Genomic DNA, 24,290 nt, shown 5'->3' with positions numbered 1-24,290 from the left:
GATATTTTTTCATAGTAAAACTTGGAGAGTCCTAATTCTTTATTTCACTTTGGCAGTGATGCTGACCTGGGAAATCATTATTTATTATTTTTCGCTTTCATCACCGCATGACTATCAGCACACTGCAACTTGAGAAATGACTTATGCAGTAATGTTTAAACAATTTTTTTAAATACGAGTATTATTAATTTAATACCAAAGAACGTGGTAACCTTTTATGTTGACATAATGCTTGTTGATGATTACAGACTTCAGCTAACTCTGCTGCAAAGTTTTGAATATGTTGACAAAAAGAAATTTAACAGAAACTTCTTTCCATAAGCAAAAAATAAATTTTGTAAATAATACTCATAAACCAAAAGGTTTCATTTATTGCTCTTCGAATTGAGCATAATTGATTGGTTTAGCCTGGGCCGGTGCCAGACCTGGTGTGACCGCAGCTGGTGGCAGAATTTAGCAGAGGCAAACTTTTTAGAATTTAAGGATCTCACCAAGGAATAAAATTTAGGGATGGGAAAATTTTTAGAATTTAGAAAAGCACTTGGCAACAGGATTTCGGATCGTTAGAAATTGCACTGGGCCACAAAATGTCAAATGCCGGCACAAGATAAGCCTTAAAATATGTGTGAAAATCTATTTATTTGAGACTTAAATAAGCATTTGTGGAAAATAGTCGTAAGTATAATGAATAACTAATCTAATTCAGGCTTAACTTCATCAGCTTGCAATAGAAGTCGAATAACATGAGTCTCATGATACATTGCTAACAGTGTACTATACTGAACACTAAGTTTCATGATGATAGCGGCAAATTTGGAGTATCACATACAAAACATGAAATTTTTCATTTAATGGAATTTATGAAGAAATGTGGAGACATGATAAATGAGGTAATATAAAATAAGTTTTCCATTGTGATGAGTATGTCCTAATATCGATCAACTAATGGATGGGAAAATCTGTAGTATGATTTTAAATCCAGAAAATATTGCTACTGATAGTGAAGATATGATAGACAGATTGTTGTGGATAAAAATTTGATTTACAATTTAGTTGGAATTCTTGATCCAGCAATTACAGGACTTGTTGCCCACAGCTGCAAAATACATTTTTATGAATGATAATGTGTCGATTTCCAGCGCTTGCTCTATCGGCTGGTATTTAGATTTGGAAGTACTGCCTCACCAGGAATGACTGTCATAATTATTTGCCTTTCATTTCATCAAGTATGTATGAAACATATTTGGAAGATGTTCAGTTTCTTTTCAGGATTCTCCATGTAACCTGTACCTCCTTAGGAGAATGTACCTGCTTCATGAATGGCCACAGATACCCCAAACCACCATAGGATGATCATATTCTTGGCTTGAATTAATGCTATTGAGCATGTATTTCTAGCAAAATTAATTATTTTACATATTTATCGATCTTCACCAGAAAACCTTTTTGTTGTGTTTTTCCTTATCATTTTTTAATTGATTTTTTATTTGAATTTCCCTGTGCTAGTATCTTTTGAGATATGCTGTTATCTGTGAAAGTTTCGGTAAATTTGAAAATAAATATTGATTCTCTTCCCCTCTTTGTAGTTTAATTTTTGGATATAAATGTATGCTTGTTCTTGTATATTATTCATGTGGGTTTTCATGTGCATGAGAGTCGCATAATAATTTGTTTTGAGACTTCTACCCTTTTGATGCCTGTTGGAACAGACAGTATTATCACTGTTTTTATCTTTTTTCATCATTTAAACCTTGTTATCTACCCTTCCTCTGCTTTTACGGCCAAAAACAAAATCATCTAATAAATTGTATTCATGATTGTAGAGTAATGTGTGTTAAGTTTTAGCACGTGCTTGCAAGTTTTGTAATGTAATAACTCCAAATACACTACTGACCATTAAAATTGCAACACCTGGAAGAAATGATCTGAGGAACATCAAAATCACATGAAAGGAAGAAGAGGTTGGTGTGTGCAAATATTTAGTATTTCGGCGCATTTAGACAATGCAGGAGGGAGAAATGACATCTGAAGCACTGCATAAAAGAAAAGTTGTGTAGTGGATTTCTCATTCGGAGAGCATTTTGTAAGGTCGGAGCTTCCTCAGAATATTGTGTTATGCCTCAAATAACAAGAAAAAATGCTTACCAGCAAGTGTTGGAATTCAATAGAGGCAGGATTGTTGCCTATCGAGAGTGTGAATTATTGTTCTGTGATATCTCCCGTTGCACTGGTCGAAGTCCAACCACCCTCATGCAAATATGGAATCAGTGGGTTATTGAGAGTCATAATGAACAGCATGCAGGATCTGATGAGGTCAGTTCTGCAAAACCGTACAACCACATCACAGACCATTAGTTTGGAAATAGGCATGTATGCAGCACACCCAGTACCGGTCGTACAGTGCATCGATTTCTGCAGCAGCATGGACTATTAGCACGGTGACCATTACTTCAGCTTCCCTTGACAATGCAAGCATGGAGAGGACGGCAATTCTGGTGCATTGAACAACAAAGTTGGATATTCTGATGGCCGTATATGTGTCTAGATGCTTTGAGGAGACCTCACGTCGTCTGCTTGCATTCGATATCGGCATATGGGCCCTGCATCTGGGTGTGATTGTGTGGGCAGCCATTGGCTACATTAGACGCACATTGGATCGATGGTAATTTGAATGCAAATCAGTATATTTCTCACATCTTAGGTCCAGTGGTTGTGCCCTATTTTCATGGTCTGCCAAACGCCGTCTTCCAGCAAGATAATGGAAGACCACATGTTGCATGTCTTGTTTTGACATTCCTCAATATACAGGATATTCGATTGCTGCCCTGGTCTGCATGGTCTCCAGATCTGTCACTCATTGAAAACATCTGGCCATATTGTTGAGAGACTGGCCCACCACTCCTCTCCAGCTGATATTGTTGAAGTGTGGCATAGACTTGAAGCAGTATAGAATGAGTTGCCGTTTCTGTCATTCAAGCTCAGTTCAACTCCTTGCCTAACCAGGTGAGGGCCACTTTAGCTGCCATGGTTGGAAGCTGTTTCAACTACTTTTGCACCTTTGTAAACCCCCAGACTGCTTAATTAAATCATTTTGTCTTCATGCCATACTTATTACGTACATTAAATATCTTTTTCGTATTTGCTTTCCTTAATGGTGTTGCAAATTTAATGGCCAGTAGTGTGAATTGTTCCAAATAAATTATTATATAGATCATTAGTAAATTAATAATATATTTATGCCAAGTAATCAGGCACATAATTATCAATATGATACGCATTATTTTGCAAAATATATCTTGGAGCTCACAAGATTGAAATTTCTGCATCCATATAAATGCTGGAATATATTGGTGATTTAAAACTGCTGTGCCTTAAGAATTAGAGGGACTAGAAAATCAGAACAACAGAGATTACTATATCTAATAATTTTATTGTTATGAATATACAACAATTTATGATTTCAATATCTTAACAATTTATGATCATGATTATGAAATGCTTTGAAATTGAGCCAACATTTCTGTTAATTTTAAAATCTCATATGCTAAACTATAAATTAATCATTTCTTTGAATTTTAGATTATAGTAATTTTTACCATCTCTCTGATTTTGAGGGTCATTGCACAGTTATTCTGATTATAAAACTTAGAGCTGTTGAAAAAACATCATGTAATAATATTCATATAAAAGATAAGTTTTTAACATATATTAATTAACAAGTTATAATTTTGGTCGTTACTACAATATCTTCCTTCTGTATTCCTGACCAGTATGCAAATAAGCTTTGTGAGGATTTTGAATCTTAGAGATCTTCTGCCACTCATGTCGTAGTGTTAGAATTTCCAGTGAGCTGTATATATAAAAGTGATTATTCCAACTTTTGCACTCTCTTGCTAGCTGAAGTTTTAAACGTATGCACAGGTAAAATATTGAGTCAGCTTATTGCTTAGTGTATTGAATGTGTAGTCTTAGACTACTTTGTGCCAATTTAAGTGTTAATTTAAGTGTGCTAATTTAAGCGTGTTAAATTTTAAAGCCACAAATCGTGGTTTGTCTGTAGCAAAAATTGTGCCTTTTGTTTTATGTGTTCAGTACTAAGTAAAGAGGTTATTTAGATCCTCTCAGGACTTTGTTATAATATTTCCACACATAACAATAACTTGCTATCTTTTCTAGTAGTGTCTGTAGGACTTTAATTTAGTTTCCAGATCAATGTCAACTCTACAAGTCTTTCTTAAAATATTAAAATTTGATACCTTTCGTGTCTACATTATGGTTCATTTTCATTTGTTTTTTCAATTGTGTAATTATTTATATGAAAGAAAGTATTTGCATTTTAGTGCACAAGAACAAAAATTGCAAGTTAGGCTGAGAAAATGAAATTGTAGAAGTCGATACTGAGCAAAAGAAGCATGCTGGATGACTGTTTCCAGTACTGGGGAGGTTTGCCATGAAAAAAATGAATTTATAGAAAAATACTGTGTGGAAATGTGTTTAATAATTACAAGTAAAAACAAGCGAAATCCTGGAAAAGGGTGCAAAATGGAAGTAAATGGGAATGATGGTATCTCTTTTATTGCCAAAAAATGTTCCCGAGTTAATATGAATGGCTATAACGTAAAAACATCTGCTCAGGTAATGCAACTGATACTTACATATTCATCTATCTACTTTTAGGCAAAACAGCGTAATCTTGTTAACTGGCAAGATTATGGAGGGAGGTCTGCTCTTCATCTTGCTACTGCAACTGGAAGTATTGAAATAGTTCATTATTTGGTATGCTTATATCTTTGACAGTAGTTTTTACTCTTTATATGCCGTGAAAATTAATATAAGTGTATAGGATTTTTTAAAAAAGTTATATATATGCTCTTGTTTTTGTTTTCAGTACACATTGTGCCCATTAATTATTATATAGTCTTCTGTTTGTATTCCAAATGTTAAATATACAACTGTAAAATTAACGAAGGTGGAAAAGTAAAGCTTTAAGATGGATTGCATCTGAGTTTTAGAAATGTGCTTGAAAACAATGAGCATTATGTTCAAAGATAAAAATATTATTTAATATTTTTAAATTATATAATGGCATCTCATTTGGTTCATTAATAAATTGATGTTTAAGGCTAAAAAACGAACAAACAAAACTTACCTTAATAAGGTATGTGATGACCCTCCATCTTCACACAAACTCTACATTAACATGTTGACTGCCGTGGAGGTCACCAATGACTGGCACTCGACTTGGCTACAGCGAAGTGGGTGTCACCAATGACGTGACCAATAGTAAAATACGTATTTAGAGTAAATATCGATACTGAAAATTTTTAAATAGTACCATTCTTACTATAATGGTTTGAAGAATAATAAATCGTAAGAATTTAAATTGTAAATTGCAAAAATGATCTACAGATGTTTCGGGGTCATAGGCGACCTCCGTCACAAAAAATGCATTAAGCACGATTCTATAACTCACATTATCTTCTGTAGATAATATTTCAACATAATATACATCGCATAATAAAAATTTCAAGTTGACATCATTGGCAAACCACGTAAAATGCGCATGGCAGTCAACTTGTTAATTGCCCATGTGTTTAGTAGGTGATAAACCATTACAAATGCTAATGGTGGGATTAATATAAAGTAGTTTCCAACAGTCTTAGCCTGAGGTAAATGTGCTGAGGGAGCATGTACAAGGACATCATAAAGGTTATCAATCAAATGAAGGTCAGGGGAATGTGGTGGCCACTCCATGCCAGAAATGCCCTCACTCTCCAGATACGTGTTAATGATGTTGGCTCAATTGGGACAAGCATTATCATCCATAAGGAAGAAATCAGTTCCAACTGTTGCAGTGTAGAGTTTCACAATGGGGTATTAGTTTTTTTCCCAATACCCTGCAGAACTGTTTTTAAGGATTTCAATTTGAGTTCAATATGTGATTGAAATTTGAGCCTATACAATACTGCTGATACTACTAAATGTGTGATGTTCGATGATATTTTGGGCTTGATTACATGTGCCTCTTTCTAAATCTTTTTTGATTCCGGGGCAAATATGGACTCATTTGTGAACAGGACATAGTGCTGTTCTGAGATAGCCCAATTGAAATGTTGATGACACCATTTGAATCTTGCCCTTCTAAGATCTAGCAGTTAGTGGAACACTAACACTTGTTACCTGAGTGTACAGTCCCTTCATGTGAAACCTGTGAGCAGTACTGACTTGGATGCTGACTGTTGACTGTAAACTCTTCAAAACTTGTTTCAAAACTCTGATCGCACAGTACGATGGCCAGGCAAGTGATTAGTTTGCATAGTAGGTGACTGCGCATCTTCCCCTTCATACGCTCCAATACTGGTGAGTTCAACATGCCATTTCCTGTTGAGTTGCAGCCACATAAACATGGCTGTCGCTATTGATTCTTTTGCCAAGTTTGAATTGCGGGCTGTTATTCATTTTTGGCAGGCGGCCCACCAGCGGCCGAGCGATAACATCGCTTAACACTGGTAGTTCGGTCCGAGGTTCGAATCCCGCGAACGGGCTGGCTGCATGGGTGTTTTCGTGGTTTTCCCCATGTGTAACGTGTATACGAGCCAATTTCCCTTAAAAAGTCCTCCACGAAGGCATCCCTCCCTTAAGGCAGAAAGCCCTCGAGTGCTTTGCCGTAATCTAATAAACCAAACCAAACCAAACCAAAATCATTTTTTGCAGGCAGAAGGGTGCAGCAGAAATTCATCAAAGAATGTGTCGAGTGTATGGAGACAGTTTTATGAGTGGTGTTGTTCATGAATGGTGTCAAAAGTTTAAAGATGGCTGAACTTATGTGCATGAAGAAGGGGTCTTGCTACAGATGATATTGTTCAATGAGTTGATCAAGCGGTTAAGGAAAATCAAAGGCTCATCATAAGTGAATTATCGATGAAATTTCTGTTTTGATGATGAAGTTTCAATATCTTCCCTGTCATCTTTCTTTACTGAACAGTTGCATTACAAAAAAGTTTGCGCTCGCTGGGCCCACAAAAAGTTGACTAATGACCACAAAACTCGACGAATGGCTGCAGCGTTGGAGTTTCTTGACCGTTACAGTACTAATGGAGTAGATTTTTTTAAAAATCTGTTGTGACAGGTGATGAGACATGGGTTCAATATGACACGCCCAAAACAAAACGGCAATCACAACAATGGATGCACACAAATTCTCTCACAAAATTCAAATGAAACTTCAACTACCGTAAGGTTATGGCAGCTGTTTTTTAAGACCAAACAGGTGTGTTGCTTGTGGTGTTTATGCAGCCTGGAACAACAATCAATGCAGATTCATATTGTGACACTTTGTGACGCTTACAGAGAGCTATTCTAAACAAATGAAGAGACATGCTGACTTCTGGAATAGTTCTGCTTCAAGACAATGCCCGTCCTTACTGCGCTCGTGTAACCCAACGTCAGCAATTTCAATGGGACATTTTCAAACACCCACCATATAGTCCTGATTTAGTGCCAAGTGACTTTCATCTTTTCCCTGAACTGAATCCGTGGCTTGGGGGGCCAGTGCTTCCAAAGTGATGTGAAGCTCAAATAAACCACCACAACGCACTTTCAATCATTGGCGGGAACATTTTATGAAGAGGCTATTGCAAAGCTTGTTCACAGATATGACAAATGCCTCAGTCGTCAAGGTGATTATGTAGAGCAGGGTTTTTTAAACATTTTTCAGTTGTGACCCCTTTCATCTCTGAGATTTTTTCTGCAACCCCATAATATTTACCAAAATTTTATAGGACCGCATAAGTATTGCGCAAATCCGACACACGCGTGAGTGAAACTGTCAATTTTTTCACTTGTACTGTAATATACTATTGCAGTTTTAGGTCATTAACTTTAGTTTCTAATTTTAAGACATGGAACAATGTGGAAATTTTAAATAAGCAACAGACAAAATGACAGCGTCATGTGCAAAGCATGGAAAATAAACGTTTATATTATAAAAAGAATGTGTTGAAACATTTTCATTTTTTCTTTGTCTGTATTTTCTCATCTTTATGTATTTTCAGATACATAATGTAAAAATATTTGGTAATTGTAAAATTATTATAATAAGTTAAAAATTATCAATACTTCTAAAAGTTTTGGCGACAGCAGGGGATTGTGACCCACAGTTTAAGAAACCCTGATGTAGAGAAATAACTTGTACATTACTTTTGGAAATAAAATCTTTTTTGTATATATGCCCGTTTTTAATTTATAGGCGGTTGAAATCGAAGGTTGAAAAAAAATAGCCTACATACAATATTTGCATTCTGCCATCTGCATCCACAGTGATTTTCAGCCACTCAAATTCAGCTATGCCTTCAAAAATTGCAAATTTGCATTATGTACTTTTTCTTATTGAGCACTTTCTAGGCGCTGGAATTCATCATGTAACTGTAAATTCAATTCACGAAGTATGGAAACATTCACCTTCTTTTTTGTAACTTCTTACGCAATGGCCTTTGTTGTATTCATAAATGTTGTACGTAAAGTTTTACATTGTAACTTTAAAGAATCCCTAATAAAATATCAAAGCTTTATGAGAAACCAAAAGCTCAAATATTTAATGTTAAAATTCAAATTGTACATTGCTCATTTACTCCAATTTCTGTCGCGGACGTCAGTTAATTTGTTGTAGCTTCTCAATAGAAGTAACACAGAAGATTCTTATAGTTGTACACTAAAGATTTTATTTCGTACTAAGACACTTCTACTAACTTAGAAGATTTAGACATTATTACAAGTTTCAAAACCTTTTCTGCATATTTATATGCTTTGCTATGGATACATACAAAATAAAAACCTAATTCTAAAACTGATAACAATTAATATCGATATTCAACATAACAATAGGCATAATGTATCCAGCATAACAATGAATATTATTATCCAGCATAACAACAGGCTTGAATACCTGCTACATTACATGAATAACTCATTAAATATGTTCTTACTTAATCACTTTTTTTCAGTCTAGTGTAATTCTTAGTTCTTCAACATAACATAACTGATGGGAGTTTGGAACAGAAGTGGACTTTTTCTGGATATGTACAAATAAATACAGAAGTATATATCAGCAGTGCCGTATATGGGCTAAAAGCATATTTATTGTTAATATTTACCCTTTTTATATAATATGGATAATCTGAGTAGTTATATTTGGATTTTTTAAATAGCTATAGCTTTTTCATTTAGTTTTTGAATTGGTGCTGTTTTATTAATGGCTATTATTATATTGGCACTTTTGACACTTAGAGAGAAATGTCTATTGTAGAGTTATTATGAAATGATGGCGATTTCACCATTGATGAATTTGCTGTTTTGTATGATATGTACTTTAAAAAGTTTTATTTTAGTTGTTGATTATTAAAATATGTTCTGTACCACAAACTTAAGGAAAATCAGTGCATTGTGAAGAAACTGATCAAGAACATGGGAGAGACAAAAAGGGAAATGTGACAATGCTTGGAAAATCAATAACATCATTTATTGTAGCAGAAATGCCTAGAACTGTTGCAGAAAATATAGCATAGAACTGCCTTGGGCATTTATGCATGAATGTTTACAAACATCTAATGTTGTCCAGTCAGATTCTCTGCAATTGTGCACCCAGGTCAGGCACATTTTATAGTTGCTGGAACCAGTGGCTAATGATGTCCTAGACCTGTTCAGTGGGAAAGGGAGTGAGCAATTGGGATGACCATGTGGACAAAGCTTATAATCATGTGGATGAGCATTATCATATTGAAAAAAAAAAAATAGCCTGCAGCAGACCCAACAACATGGGTACTATGACAGGCTGTAGGTTGTCTGTGACACTGTTGGCTGGTTAGGATGGCTAAGATGCAGTAATGACAGATATGATGGAAATATGCCACTCGGCAGCAACATGGGGTGAGCAGCATTGACATGACCTCTCATGCATGAACGCAGCAGTCACCCAAGGAAGCGAGAATGGGAATTCATTGCTGAAAGTAATGACTTCAGTCCATTGGGCACAGTTGCAATACGATATCAAACATTATTGCCAAATTTAGCCAGGATTAATGGTAGGCATCATAAGGGGTGCTGGAAGTGCTGTCTGCCCTCCATCAGTCATCGACCAATGGTTCTCTGTGGCACCAAACATTTCGAAAATGTGGGTAGGTTCTGCAGGATGGTGGAAGTATAACAGTCAGTGTTGTGGCAGTATGCCAGTGGTTAGGTCTTTGCATTGAGTTGTCTTTCATGGCCTGCCATTGCACTTCCTCCATTTATGGATGACATGTTAGAGTCAATGGTTGCAACATGGTGTAACTATTTCATTGTGCAGACTGTTGAGCTTGGCAGTATGATTACTCTACTTCTTGTAGGTGGAGATTTGTGCTCTTCAGAATTTGCTTCTTTGCTTGTGACCTTATTGCATGAGTCTATGAAGCATTCTCCTTAGCTTCAGCAAGCAGTGCTTCTACATAAATTCATCCAAATTTACATAAATAGTGGTTATGCAACCATTCGTATCTGTTGGCTTGCTCATTTTCAGTGTGCACATTTATTTAGTGACTATGCATGTTTAACAAACTGCATAGCCAGATTTAGCATACTTGCATGTCACATATCATTATATTCCAGTGCAATTTCGTGGTGTAGATTTTCTGCTGCAAAGTGTAAATGATACAGCAAAATAAATACAAAAGAAAAGTAGCACCTCATAAATGAATGAAACTTAAAACGTTGCAGGTTAATATGTTTTTATGAGTGAAATTCAACATGTAAGCTTCTAATAATTTTCTGTGCATAGAAGCCTCTAATTAAAGTACTTATTCACTCTCTCTTTTTGTGCATGTGTGTGTGTGTTTGCAATGAAGTAATTTAATAGTTATATAATTTTGACAGGCTTCTAGAGAGGACTGTAATATTGATATTTTGGACAATGCTTTTTGTACTCCACTGCACTGGGCTGCTAAGAAAGGTAATATTTATTTCTTAAAGAAAATTTAAATCATTTTGCATGGCTAAGGACTTAAAGTTGTAAATATTTCTTTTGAGTGTGAGTACTGATTATAATTATTTCATTTTTGATATATTAATTATAATTATTGTAACAGGGTTAGTAGAAAAAGTATCCGTACTTCTGAACAAAGGAGCAAGTCATTTAAGTGCTGATGGTAGTGGAGCAACTCCTTTGCATTACGCAGCATATAAAAATAATGCAGTAAGTTGAATAAGTATTAATGGACTTTTAAGAATGTATTTAAATAATAAGAATAATAACTGGTTTAAATGCTATTTTATTTATGTCTCTGTAATCTGTGTTATGTTAGTAACTGAGAACAAGCTTTCTCTTTCAGAAGTAAAATTATATCTTATAAAATACTATAATAGTAAAAACGTATAAATTACTATAATAGTAATTTATACGTTTTTCCACATTGTGTATGGTAAATGGTATTGTAGGCACAAATCCTTTGTCAGTAAAACCTGTATGATCATGATTAATGTAGTAGTGTTGTATCATGTAATGTAACATCAAATGTGTCATGTTAAAGTTGATTGTGAGGGAGAAGGGAATGCTAAAATATTCTTTTAACCTTCAACTGCCTTTAGATACTTTAAATAAATAAGGATTCGGGAACTTGATAACAGGAATAAAAACAGGGTTCATACGGTCCTTAAGAGTCCTTAACCCTCTAAGTGGTGCAGTTTTTGGATCCGTCATGAAGACCTATATTTAAATGGCCTCTATTAACTAAATTTGTATATTTACTTATTTTAGTCTCTGTTTTCATAAACTTACATTTTTAAGATGGCATTTATTATTAAAGAAAGTAAGAAAGCAAAGTTTCTTAAATTATAAGCTAATATATTTCAAGTAATAAAAAAATCACGATTGGATAAAAGTAGTCATGGTGCTCAGAGGAATAAAAGTCCTTAGAAGATTTTGGAATCAGTTTTTGATCCTTAGAAGTACTTAATTTTGGCCAAATTGGCTGAAGGTCCATAATTTTAATCATCTGAAATTTCTGTTTATTTTTATGACTGCCATTCTGAGTGTCAGTTAGCTTACTGGGGGAATGTTTCTGGGGATTTACTGACAAATATGTGTTTCATAGGTTGTCAGTTGAATTTTCTCCTATTTCTGATGAAAACAATGCAGTATTTGAGTTTCTAGGCAAGAAGGGTTTCGGAATAATTTCTTTTTTTCTTTTAAAGAGCTCTTAAACAGTTTTTTCCCTTTTGGAAATGTGAATTTTTCATTTCAAGCCAATTAAATTATAAAATTTAATAAATGGCTCCTAATATGGCAAAATATCAGTATTTTGGCAATTTGAAGATCAGTTTTTGTACAAAATTTTTAATTCAGAAATTTGTGAGTTTTTCTACAATTTTTTTAAAACATTGTAATATTATTAAATTTCATTAAAATAATGGTAATATATTAGTTATATTTGAGAAATAACATTAAAATAAAAGATTTTTATTTTTTTCCTGTCATAAAGTGACATTACTTTTCATTTTGGGGACTTGTTATTAAAATATTTTCAATCTGAAAAATAAACAAGGTAATAAATGCTATAAAACACAATTTATGAAACAATTCTTAGCAAAATTAAATGACATGTAATTATTTTAAAGTCTTTTTTATTTATTTATTTTATTTTTTCATGGTAAAAGTTTTCCCCGCCATGCAATTGTTTCAGAATACATCAGTTTTCTCTATAAAACTCATTTTGCACTTTTTCACTGAATTCCCCCCCCCCCCCAATACTTCTGGCTTTTTTGCTGTTACGGAATTAGTAGGGGTCATTTTTCGTATGATTGGTAGTCCTATGATTCTAGAAGATTCCAGAAAAATGTCTTTATGAAATTAGCACATAATGGATTTATTTTACAGGATTTGTAATGAATTTCTTACTTATTGGAGAATTTTGGGGATGAACAGTGAAAAAAAATTGAATGTTTAATTTCTGATCTTAGAAGTCTTTCTTAACATGTTCATTTTCCCTTTCTTTTCTTTCTTTTCACTAAAGACCAGCATGGAAAATATCAAAAATGCTTCTGAATGTTATCATATGGATAGGCATCTTATAAAAAGGAAATTTGTTGATTAATAAAGAAATTGAAAACCGGAAATTTAAAAGATTCATCTTGTATGTCTCAGTTGCATCATCATGCACAAGGCTGGTGCTAGGCATTTTCCCACCAGATGGGTCCTAAATTCTGCTACCTAGTGCCTCTCTAAATTCTTCTCCCAGTGCCTGCCCTAAATTCTAAAAGTTTTGCCATTTCTAGATATTGTTACTTGGTATGTTACTAAATTCTGCCCCACTGGCTCTAACCATGTATCATTTCACATTTATTCTCTGTGTTCGTATTGCTAAAGAAATAAAATTAGCAGCTTCTGTACATTCTAAATACATGCATTTTTTTAGAATAACAGAAGTCTTTGATTAAATCCAAAAATTCTAAAATGAGGTGGAAACTTATTGAGGAAAGAAACTGAATACATAAAGAAAAAGAAAACAATGCTTCAGAGATATATACAGTTATTATTATGTAAATTAACCAGTTGTTTATTATTTCAACTTTTACTATAACTTTTTTCTGTTTCCTCACCAGAATGCAAGTCTGTTAGATAGTATTTAAACTGATGCTTTGGTGGATTTAAACTGATTTTTTGGTTTGTGCAGAACATATTTCTGGCCTCTGCTTGGATGCTGCATTAGTTCCTGCCAACTTTGATAATTTGTAATTATTCAGTTTTGCGTTAGTGCTGCTGACATTTGAGTTTGTTACAATGATCGAATTACTGAGCCAGCTCAGATTAAAATTAAATTGTGTAGCCTTTGGTTTCTAGTCCACACTTTTAATTTGAATTTGACTGTTCCTGTTTAGTTACATCACCACGAGGTGTAGTTGATTTTGTTAGTCTAAGAATATTCATTAATATTCTAAGTTCTGTTTAAATAAATGGGTTTGTATAAACCTTTATCTGACTATGTAGTTACTTTAAGACATAGCGATAATTTGCTTCATATCTGTCAGGGGTTTGTTGGACTTTTACCATAAAAGGTGTCATAGGTGTATTTTCAAGACTAACAAGCTAGGAGAAACTAGTGGGACATTGGTTAAGAAAACTATGTCATAGATGATGTGTTTTAAACTGTAAAATAGTTTTAGACTGTGATTTTAATAGAGCCTTTTTAATAAATATTAAAAAAATATATAAAATATTAATAATGGCCCTGTGAATCTATAATGACCAAGAGTATCTAACTATATAATTTAATTATTTGTAACTAATTGCTCACCAAAAGTTATCTATGCATGCCATAGTGAGTTATTGCCTTTCATTAATCCTTACTGTGGTCACAAGATACAAAATAAAAATGTAAAAATTAATATAAAACATATTCTTTACAGCCAGTGAACCTTAAAATAATGCAAAACAACTTTTCATCTCTGGTGCTTTAGTGGCTTATTGTAACCTTAAAGTATATTAACTGGATTACATCTCCAGAAACTCTACACGAAGCTACAATACTACCTGTGTCAGACAGACAGAGCATAACTAACTTCCAAAACTTGCCAATCATGCCAACATCAGGTATTCAGGTCTGTTCTGATCAGCAGGTCTCTTTCTAGGCAAGCAGTAGCAATGGCAACAGCCAGTTTTCTGTTATGAATCATGCTGATTATGATTTTACTTTTCATTTTAATTAATGCTGTTTGACATCAAATCTGCTTGCTATTTACTAAACCTCTAGACTGAGCACTGAGATATAAAAGAAAAAAATCACCATGGAGCTAACTATTAGTAAAAGTAAATAAAATGTCACTAATCTTTAAAGTTTGTCCTTCTATTATAAGAATAAAATAATTAATGCTACGTGATAAATTTTACAATGTTGATTTTATTCTGGAATTTGTTTTATAATTATATTTATCAAATTATATTTAATAATAATGCATCCTACACTTAAGGATTTGTTTTATTCTTTGGATGGCATTACGAAAGCAAAGTTCAAGCATAGTTAATATCTTTAATTGAATTTTTCAGTTTTCATTTCCTTATAGGTCCTGAATTTTTTCCTTAATGATCCTGAAAGGTCCTTAAATGTACTTAATTTCCATGTGTAGAAATGTGTACGAATCTTGAAAAATAATGGAGATGGCACTTTACAAGAGATTGAAAAATAATGGAGATGGCACTTCACAAGAGATTAGTACAGGGGTTTTAGAAACAATCTAGGAGGCTCTACGCACTCCCATTCTAGTTATTAAGAATAGTTTTCTGTATTTATTATGAGTCTGAATTATAATGTTTAATTTTTAGAATCTAGCAATTAGTTTTGAGATGTATTTAAAAAAATATAAGTTAAAATGAATTAAGCTGTTCTATATATGTATCTTGTTTTTACTACAGTTGTAAATTACTACAGTTCTGTGAATTAATATTTTTATATTATTGGATTATGCTAACTTTGAATGTTGATATTCAACACCAGTAAAAATGATTAGGTGACAATCTTTTAAATGAAGCAGGAACCTGACAGTTGTTACACTGCATGTAGTAGCATATAGATCATTTGTAGGGAAGATTCCCTTCAGAGGTTTGCACTGGGGAGGCTAAACTTTCATCATTCTTGGACATGGAAGCTTCCACTGACTGATTTGTGTTGTCATTCAGAATAAAACATGGTTTTAGGCTATTACTTGATATTCTTTTGACAGTTCTATCAATTTCTATGTCGAAGGATTTTGGTGCTCGGTGTTTGATAACATAAGGACCAAAATAAACTGGTTGTAAAGATGAAGTGGACATACAAGCAGTTTGAAAAATGCTTTGAAAAAAGACAGTTTTGTTCCCATGCATAGTCATCACAAAAAGGTTGAACCAAATCTGAATGTGTGGCAATTGGAATCTTGGTAATGGTCTCTCCAGGTAAATGGAGGGGACTTCTACAAAGGAGCTTGGCTAAAGAGTATCCTATATCTTCTTTCACAGAAGTACAGATCCAAGAACAAATGTTAAATTGTCTACTCAAGTTTGTTTTGCTGTAAATGGCACTTCAAGGTAACTTTTATAGTTCTGTGCTGCCGCTACATTAATCCATGAAATTCGGGATGGTATGCGGTAGTCCTGGAGGTATGAAAGGCAAAATATTTGCTCAAAGTTAACTTTCAGACTGTTTTCCTTCTTCAGAAGTAATACATTGAGGCATCCTGAAATGACATATCCAGGTTGAAATCATGCATTTTGCAACTGTTTCTGCCATTTCATCTGTTATAGGAAGTACTTCAACCTATCTTGGAAAACAATCAATCATCATTAGCAAATAACTGAAACATTGGCAAGTAGATAAGGGTCCAACAATATCAGTGTGGACATTTGGATGGAACTGAACCATCCAAATGTTTTCAACATTTGGATGGAACTTTAAAGTTCATTAAAGCTGATTACGTATGTCTTTGAATTTTAGATCATTGGCATTCCAGACATGGCTGGCATCATAATTGATAGTGTTTATTGATATTTAGCCTAATGAATCTTTGTGTGATTAGTTTTATGGTGCTTCTAATCCCTGGATGTGATAGGGTAGGAACAGATGGAAATATCTGTCAATAAAAATTTGAGGGAATGTATGGGCAGCTACTGTTGGTGGAAATATTACAATGAATGGATTTTACAGTGGCAGGAATGAGAATTTGAACCATTTTCAGCCTTGAGTTTCAATATTGTTAAATCTTCATCTCGAAATTCGATAAGCAGCTGGAGACAATGGTGTTAGTTCTGGAAAGAACATCAGCTACAGTTTTTTCTCCCATGACATATGGAATATTCATTGAAAATTGAGCAAAATAACTCAGTTGTCTTGTTTATTTGGGAAAAGCAAAATTGATAGGTTTATGGTCCATGTAAGTTATGAAAGATCTTCCTCTGAATACTTAACTTAAATTCTTTATTACAGTGTAGATGAACAAAAGTTCCCAGTCATATTAATTGTGTTTTTGTGTATCAGCTATGGAATGTGAGAAGAAACTTAATGGACACACATCTCTATGTTCAATTTGATGTATGATCCAAAGCATCATATGTGAGAAAGTACAGTAGCATTATTTGAGAGACGGGCAAGTATACTATCATGAGAAAGAGCATGTTTAAGGTTTCTGAATATGTTAGAGAATTTTTGACCCATATTTAGAAGTATTTTGCTGTTTTTGATATTTCTACCAAGTAATGAGGTTAGAGGCTGTTTAAATTTTGTGCAATCAAAATTAAACTGTGATAAATGTTAATCATTCCTAAGAACTTGTGCAGGTTGGTGGTACACTTTGTATGGCATCAACTTTAGTTCAAAGAGGGCGAATTCCTTCTGTTGAAATTTCATAACCAAATTTTTTAATTTTAGAAATACCAAAAATACTTTTTTGCAGTATTGACACATGAACTGTAGTCATTTAGCCTTTGAAAAACTATGTATAAGTGATCACGGTGTGACTTTTCATCAGAAGCAATCAGTATGTTGTCTAAATAGCAGAACGCAAAATCTAATCTGATAACACCATATTTGTGAATCAATGAAATGTCTGTGCCATATTGTATAAACCAAATAAAAGAAAATTCAGACAAGCCAAATGGAGTTATAATTTCCGTTTTTGGAATATGAGTTTCTTGTGCACTGAAATTTGTTGATCAGCTAAGTCTATGGATGAAAAACATTCTTTCCATGCAGAATAGAACAGTAGTCAGTAAGAAATGGTAGAGGATAGCAATCTGAGATGGTAATACAGTAGAAGACCCTAAATTTGCAATGCTTGGGACCAGAGGTTGTGCAGATTTTAGGAATTTGCAAATTTCAGGACAGAAAAGTTAAATTATAATATTTAGACAAAAAATGCAAAATAAATAAGGGCATTAAGGACATGTACAATAAAGACATATGAAAATTAGAGACGTAAAGCATAAAATATAAAATTTTTTTATGGGTTTCAAATATTTTTCTGATAGAAGTTTGTTTTAAAACTTTAGGGGGCTCCAGCATAAGATTTTTTTGTAAATTATTAATTAGAGTCATAATCTCTTGCTGTGTCACATGCTATTTTGTTCTAAAAATTTTAGGTATTTTTGGCGATGTTCCAAACCTTCATTAAAAGTTATTATCTCACTCCTATTAAATTCACTATCTGTGTCAGTATCGAAATCGTTTTCTTCCTGAGTCGAATTCAGAACAGAGCCAATAATTTCATCATCAGTCATCTGATATGCCAGTGTTAGTTCATCAAGATACATCATCCATTCAACAATATCTTGCATAGCCTCCTCATGTGTTTTCTTTCAAATACAGAAACAATTCTGTTGCTTTATCCTTTGCTGCACTGATCCTGAAACCAGAAAATTCACTGTCATCACTCTCAGTTTCAATAAAAGAGAAGATGGCCATATATTGCACGAGCTATTTGCTAATTCTGTTTTGAAAACAGAATTTCATAATTCTGCTAACAAATAGATACAGTCTTTGATGGTAATTGTTTTTTATAATTATAAAGTGAAACAGAATGGTCTCATGATAGAATTTTTTTCAAAAGCTCATATTTGCAGATTTTCAGATTTGTAGTGGAATTTAATACTGTGTATTATGCTCTGGTCCACTGGTTTATCAATGATGTAGTATATGGAGGCAAAAAAAAGGGGGTTAAGACATTATCACAGTTTAAAAAGGTTGCATCCGGATGTGAAAAGCTGTTGTGATAATAGTAAAACTGCTGCAGTTCTAGCTAGCTTCTTTTAATGCAATGTTCCATGAAGCATATGGTCATAAGTTGTTTCGTGAACGAGGAATTTTTATTATTCTTGCAAATCACTGGTGAGAATTTTACTTCTTTCAGAACTCTGGGATTGGTGCGTTTACCCACTACCATTGGTTTACATTTGTAAGTTCCAGCTCCATTGCTCCATACTAAAATATTAATTTTTTTTAGCTTCTTTCACCCCTGATGTTACACTGTCTTCGTTTGTCACTCATCTCATCGCCAAAAAAAAAAAAAAAAAAAAAAAAAAAAAAAAAAAAAAAAAACAGTCTTGTCCGTATTAAAAATCATTTTTGGGTTGAGATTTACTTCTGCCATTAGCATAGAAAATTCACCAATAAATTCCTCTGCATTTTTATCTGCTGAAGGCTTTCAGATGACATATGCTGTGTCATCAATGAATGGAATGCTAATGTAATCTTTTCTTTTAAACCTTCAACTACCTTTTAACCATCTAAAGAAATAAAGGTTAGAGAACATGATAACAGGAAGAAAATGTTCCCCCCAAAAAAGATCAGTAGTTTTTAGGAACAATATAGGAGGCACTTAATAAGTATGATAAAACATATCCATACTTGGCTCTTATCAAACTGCTTCAAGTAAATTTATATCAGATTTTCTTCTGAAATAGGGCATTATGTTTTGGAATTGATTAAAACTTTAGTGTGGTAATTGTTTTATGTGGAATTAAGTATTTGTGTGTAGCATAATTAACATTATTGATATAAAGTACAAATTCTGAGATCTGGACGTCCAATATCTGGAACGATCTAAAATACAGACCTCAGAGCCACCAATTTTTTTTAAAGGAATTTGTTTTGTATGCTTTATGCATGCACATTTGATTTCCCCCCCTCCATAATACAATGTGAAGAGTCTCGATTCTTAATTTCACTTCGGCATTAAACATCGTTGATTTTATACCTACTAATGTTTTATATCCCTGATGCCAACATGGCAAATTATTATTTATTGTATTTGCTTTCATCACATGCCAACATAAATATATTTATAAATACATGTCAACTTCAGTAATGACTCATGCAGCGATAACCAAACAATTTTTTTATATTAGTAATTGAATAACAAAGAGTATGGTAACCTTTTATGTTGACATTACGCCTGGAGATGTGTACAGATTTTAGTTAAATGTGCTAAGAAATGTTGACGAGTAAAAAGTTAACAATTTCTCTCCATATGCTAAAAATAGATTTTGTTAATGCTACTCATTGGCCAAAAGATTACATGTAGTGCTATTTGAATTAAGAATAATTGATTTGTTATTCACATAAACTCAGAATCTGTGCCAGAGCTCATATGGCTACACCGGGCGGCAGAATTTAGGGATGACAAAATTTTTGGAATTTAGAGAAGCACTGAGAAGCAAAACTTGCTTCTTGACTTGGAGGAACATACGTTAAATATAATTTCATAGAAAAAGAAAGTAAAGATGAAAAGCACATGAAGAATTATTTTTTACATTTTCAGATGTACTGTGAGTAGTTTAATTTAAAATGTTGTAATTTGAGTCTCTCTCTCCTCTCAGATTGCACAGATGGAAGAAACTGAATATGTAGTTATTTCCGTATCACTCACATGATTAAGTTTTTCTAAATTTGTTCTCCTCCTCTGTTCCTTACAGAAAAATCATGAAGTAATTTAGTGCTTGCTTTCTGATAAAACCCCTTAATTTATATTTTTTTTAGATCTAGTTGTAATGAAAAATAACAATTGGCCATTTTTGATGAAGGGACAACAGTCATTGCCAAATATTAATGTTAGAATGAAATGTAGCCTGAATTAGTGATAGTAACCCTAACCATAAATTCAAGATGTATTCCTGCTTGAAAATATAATCATGGTTACTTGAGCAATCTTTCATTATGGTTAATTTCTTTTCCTGAAGAAATTTGAATGGCATATTCTTTATCATTTAATAGTTACTAAATTTTAAATTTCATCTCTTCTTTGTCAAAATGTCGTTAAATCAAAACATGAGTTCATTATGCTTTGCTAAGTTTCCAGTAAGACTGATGCCTAAAGTATTTTCATGCCCATTTGGCTTGCTGCATCATGAATGGAATACTGGAATATGACCAAAATTCTAATTATGGCAGTCTTTATCAATTAAAATAACATTCAGTTAAAGGTATAAGTTTAGCATACAGTGAGTGATATATCTATTTAGTGGTATTTATAAAAGTGATAATCAATAGACTATAGTAGTTTGCCTCCATACTGCATGAAGAAACATGGCAGTGATTTTCAGATGTCATGAAGTGACAAAACCATCTGCATTTTAACCATTGATATCCCAAGAGGCAACCTGGATATCAGCAGTTGGTTGATTTTCAATCTTCCAGTATATTTTAATGCAAAAAATATTAATTAGCTTTCTTCTAAGGTTTTGAAAGTGTGAGAAATGTGCTTTACTTTACTGAACTATATTACACCTAAAAATATATCTTACAGAAGATAGTTGAGATGTTTTTGTCAAGAATTTATATTGATGATGAAGAAGATCTGGAAGGAAGAACTGCCTTCATCTGGGCTGCTGCTACACAGGCAGATGAGGCTGTTAAAGTTATGGCTGCAAGTAATGCAAATATAAATCATGCAGACAAAAGTGGAATGACTGGTAATTTTGATTGTTTTATGTTTTAGATATCTTAGAATCTGATAAGTGTAATTATTATATTCATAATGTAACTATTGGCAGTCAACACTAGAACAAATAACAGTTGAAATACGCTGATGAGCCAAAATATTATCACCATCCCCACATTTTTCAATTAACTTGTCTGGATGACATCGAAGGCATGTGATTAAGTGGGAATGGTATTTAACTGTTGCTGGAGAAGGTAAAGAAACATTCTTGCACTTTTGTGAGCGATGGGAAAGGCTGCTGATCTAAGCCAATTTGATATAGGGCTGATTATAATGGCTCGTAGACTCGGAACAAGTATCTTCTAAAACTGCACGACTGGTAGGTTGTCCACAATCTGTCATTGTTAGTGTTTATGCAAAGAGGATAAATGATGGTGAAACCAGCTGTAGATGCTAAGGTGCTGGATGTCCATGTTCCATCAAAGGAAAAGGGTCTGGGAGATTGTCCCACTTGGTACAACAAAATCGTCTCCAGACAGGGGCTTAGCTGACAGCCCAATACAATGCATGTCCAAGTGTAAGTGTTTTGGAACACACAGTTCAACAGACGCTGTTAGATATGGGACTACACAGCAGATGTCACAGTCGTCAAGTTGTTGTTCAAGTATCATTGCCAGCTATGCCTACAGAGGGCTTGGGATTATCGAGACTGGACCATGGATAAGTGACAGTTACGCTGTTAGATGAATCACGATTTCGCATTCATCACATTGATGGCCATGTCAGGGTATGCCATCTTACAGGCAAACATTTGCTCCCTCGTATAGAAAATCATACACGGGCTGCTGGTGGCAGTATTATGCTTTGGAGAACATTCTCATTGGTGGCTGTGGGAGCTTTAGTTGTGGTAGAACAGATTGTGAAAGCTGCAGACTGTTGGAACATAATTGCAGAGCAGTTCCACCCTTACATAGCGTCTCTCTTCCCATCTAGAAATGAAATCTTCCAGCAGGACAATGCGTCATCTCACGCTCGAATTTTGCTGGAGTGGTTCAAGGAGCATAAGGATGAATTCCATTTAATATCCTGGCCACCTAACTTGCCAGCTGTTAACCTGATAGAGTACATTTGGGATATCATGGAGTGGCAGCTCAAAGGTGAAACACCACCATGTCGGAATATCTCGAATTTGCGAACGTTTGGTACAACCTGTCTCCTGTCATCTACCAAGATTTTTTGGCATGCATGCCAAGGCGATTTGCAGCTGTTTTTCAGGCCAAAGGTCGCACAATGCGTTATTGAGTAAGTGATCATAATGTTTTGCCTCTTCAGTGTATACTTGTTTCTACCAAATCAGTCAAAATGACTAGTTTTATTTTCAGTCAAAAAATTAAATTTTGTTAAGTGCAATGCAAAAGTTAAGCAAAATGAATTTTAATTAAAATTATTTACTTGTAGACAATAAAAAATTATCCAGATATTGTTTTAATTAATATTTAGTACCAAAAATTGTTTTTTAATTTTGAATTATTGATTTTGACTTACACTTTTTAGAGTCAGAAAATTTTCAGTCTGTTTATTAAAATATATTTCTTCAAAGTGCATATGGCTTGATTGTTACTGCAAAAACTTATTGATACAATTTACATGTGTTAGAAATTTTGACAGAATTTGTTAATTCTTTTCCAGTTATCTCATTCCTGCAGTTCTCTGTTGAAAATATGCTTATACCTAGTAATATTCATTATGCATATTGTTGTGGGCTATGGGTTCATGGAGATTTTTTTAGAAACTACATCAAAGGAGCAGGGAGAAATTGACTATCTATTGCAGTAAATAGCAAACAGAGCAAAATAAATAACTGTAAATAGCTCAAGAACACATAGATAAGATACTTGAGAAATGTCATAGATTACCAATATGATACACGAAGTTAAAGTACAATTTTCTCTGCTGAATTTTTAAAAATGAGCTACGTTTCTTAAGTTCAGACTCACTATTTTTCGAAGCCATATTTACATAAGGTTGGCTTTCTGGAAGCATCGGAACTGTAATTATTTGCAATAAATTCTCTTTATTACTCAGAAATGGCTGTCTCAATATTCATCCCCCATGGTAGACTAGGGATCAACTCATGGCATTCTGGCTAGAACCTAGACAGACTTGACTTCTGGGGTAAATAATCAGTCTTCACAGCGAATAGAACTATAATTTATTCAGTGGTAGGTTCACACTTGGCAGAAACTGTACTGGTACTGCCTTGTCTGCCCCTTGCTTGTGGGGCTGTTATGTGGTTTGGTTTTTAAGGTTTGTCCTTGGGGGTTTGGCTCCCATTGATCAACACTGGGGACATATCTATGGTCATTTTGTTGGTGGATGCTTGCCATCCACCATTAACTTGTTCTTTTTCCCAGCCTGTATGCATCCAAAATTGTCCCCCTGTGGGTTGACTGGGGGGTTATGCCTCCTTGGGTTGCCTCTAGGGCTTGGGGCATGATAACTGTTCAAGGGCTTGTAAGCCTAGGTCTGAGAATTCCTTCTCCCTAGAGTACTGTCTTAATATTAAAATATTCAAAATAACCATTTATTGTTTGCTATGATTTAACAGTGCATGACCTAATATGAAAGTACCTAAAGTAGAGGAGATTGTAATGAAAATACTTAGTGTCTTCAGGTTATGAATCTGTTTAAAATAAAGGAGAAGGCAAAGATATTTTGAGAATCGTATGAAAATATCTAAAGTAAGGGGATGTCTAAAAATGATTTTTGGATGCTGCAATCAATGCACTAAATTTCAGTTTCAGCTCAACATTTTATCAGAAGTCCCATTCTCTTCTTTTTCTTCATATCTCAGTTACTGT

General features: G+C 33.9%; 1 protein-coding gene across 4 annotated transcripts in view; it reads left to right on the top strand.

The window, feature by feature from the left end:
- LOC118191507 (uncharacterized) overlaps positions 1 to 24,290 on the top strand; it is a 114,495-nt gene that overhangs the window by 41,562 nt on the left and 48,643 nt on the right. For all 4 annotated transcript variants that reach the window (XM_035362314.2, XM_035362313.2, XM_035362315.2 and 1 more), the window contains 4 exons: positions 4,678 to 4,776; positions 10,906 to 10,981; positions 11,118 to 11,224; positions 21,295 to 21,460. In XM_035362314.2, coding sequence (XP_035218205.1) covers positions 4,678 to 4,776; positions 10,906 to 10,981; positions 11,118 to 11,224; positions 21,295 to 21,460 — 448 coding nt within the window. The remainder of the gene's footprint in view (positions 1 to 4,677; positions 4,777 to 10,905; positions 10,982 to 11,117; positions 11,225 to 21,294; positions 21,461 to 24,290) is intronic.

Source organism: Stegodyphus dumicola, chromosome X2 (assembly GCF_044657685.1).
Source record: "Stegodyphus dumicola isolate Sdum_Otavi_A_Nest chromosome X2, ASM4465768v1".
Lineage (NCBI taxonomy): Eukaryota > Metazoa > Arthropoda > Arachnida > Araneae > Eresidae > Stegodyphus > Stegodyphus dumicola.
The sequence above is the reverse complement of the archived record's forward strand: the minus strand, read 5'-3'. Positions and strand labels throughout refer to the sequence as shown.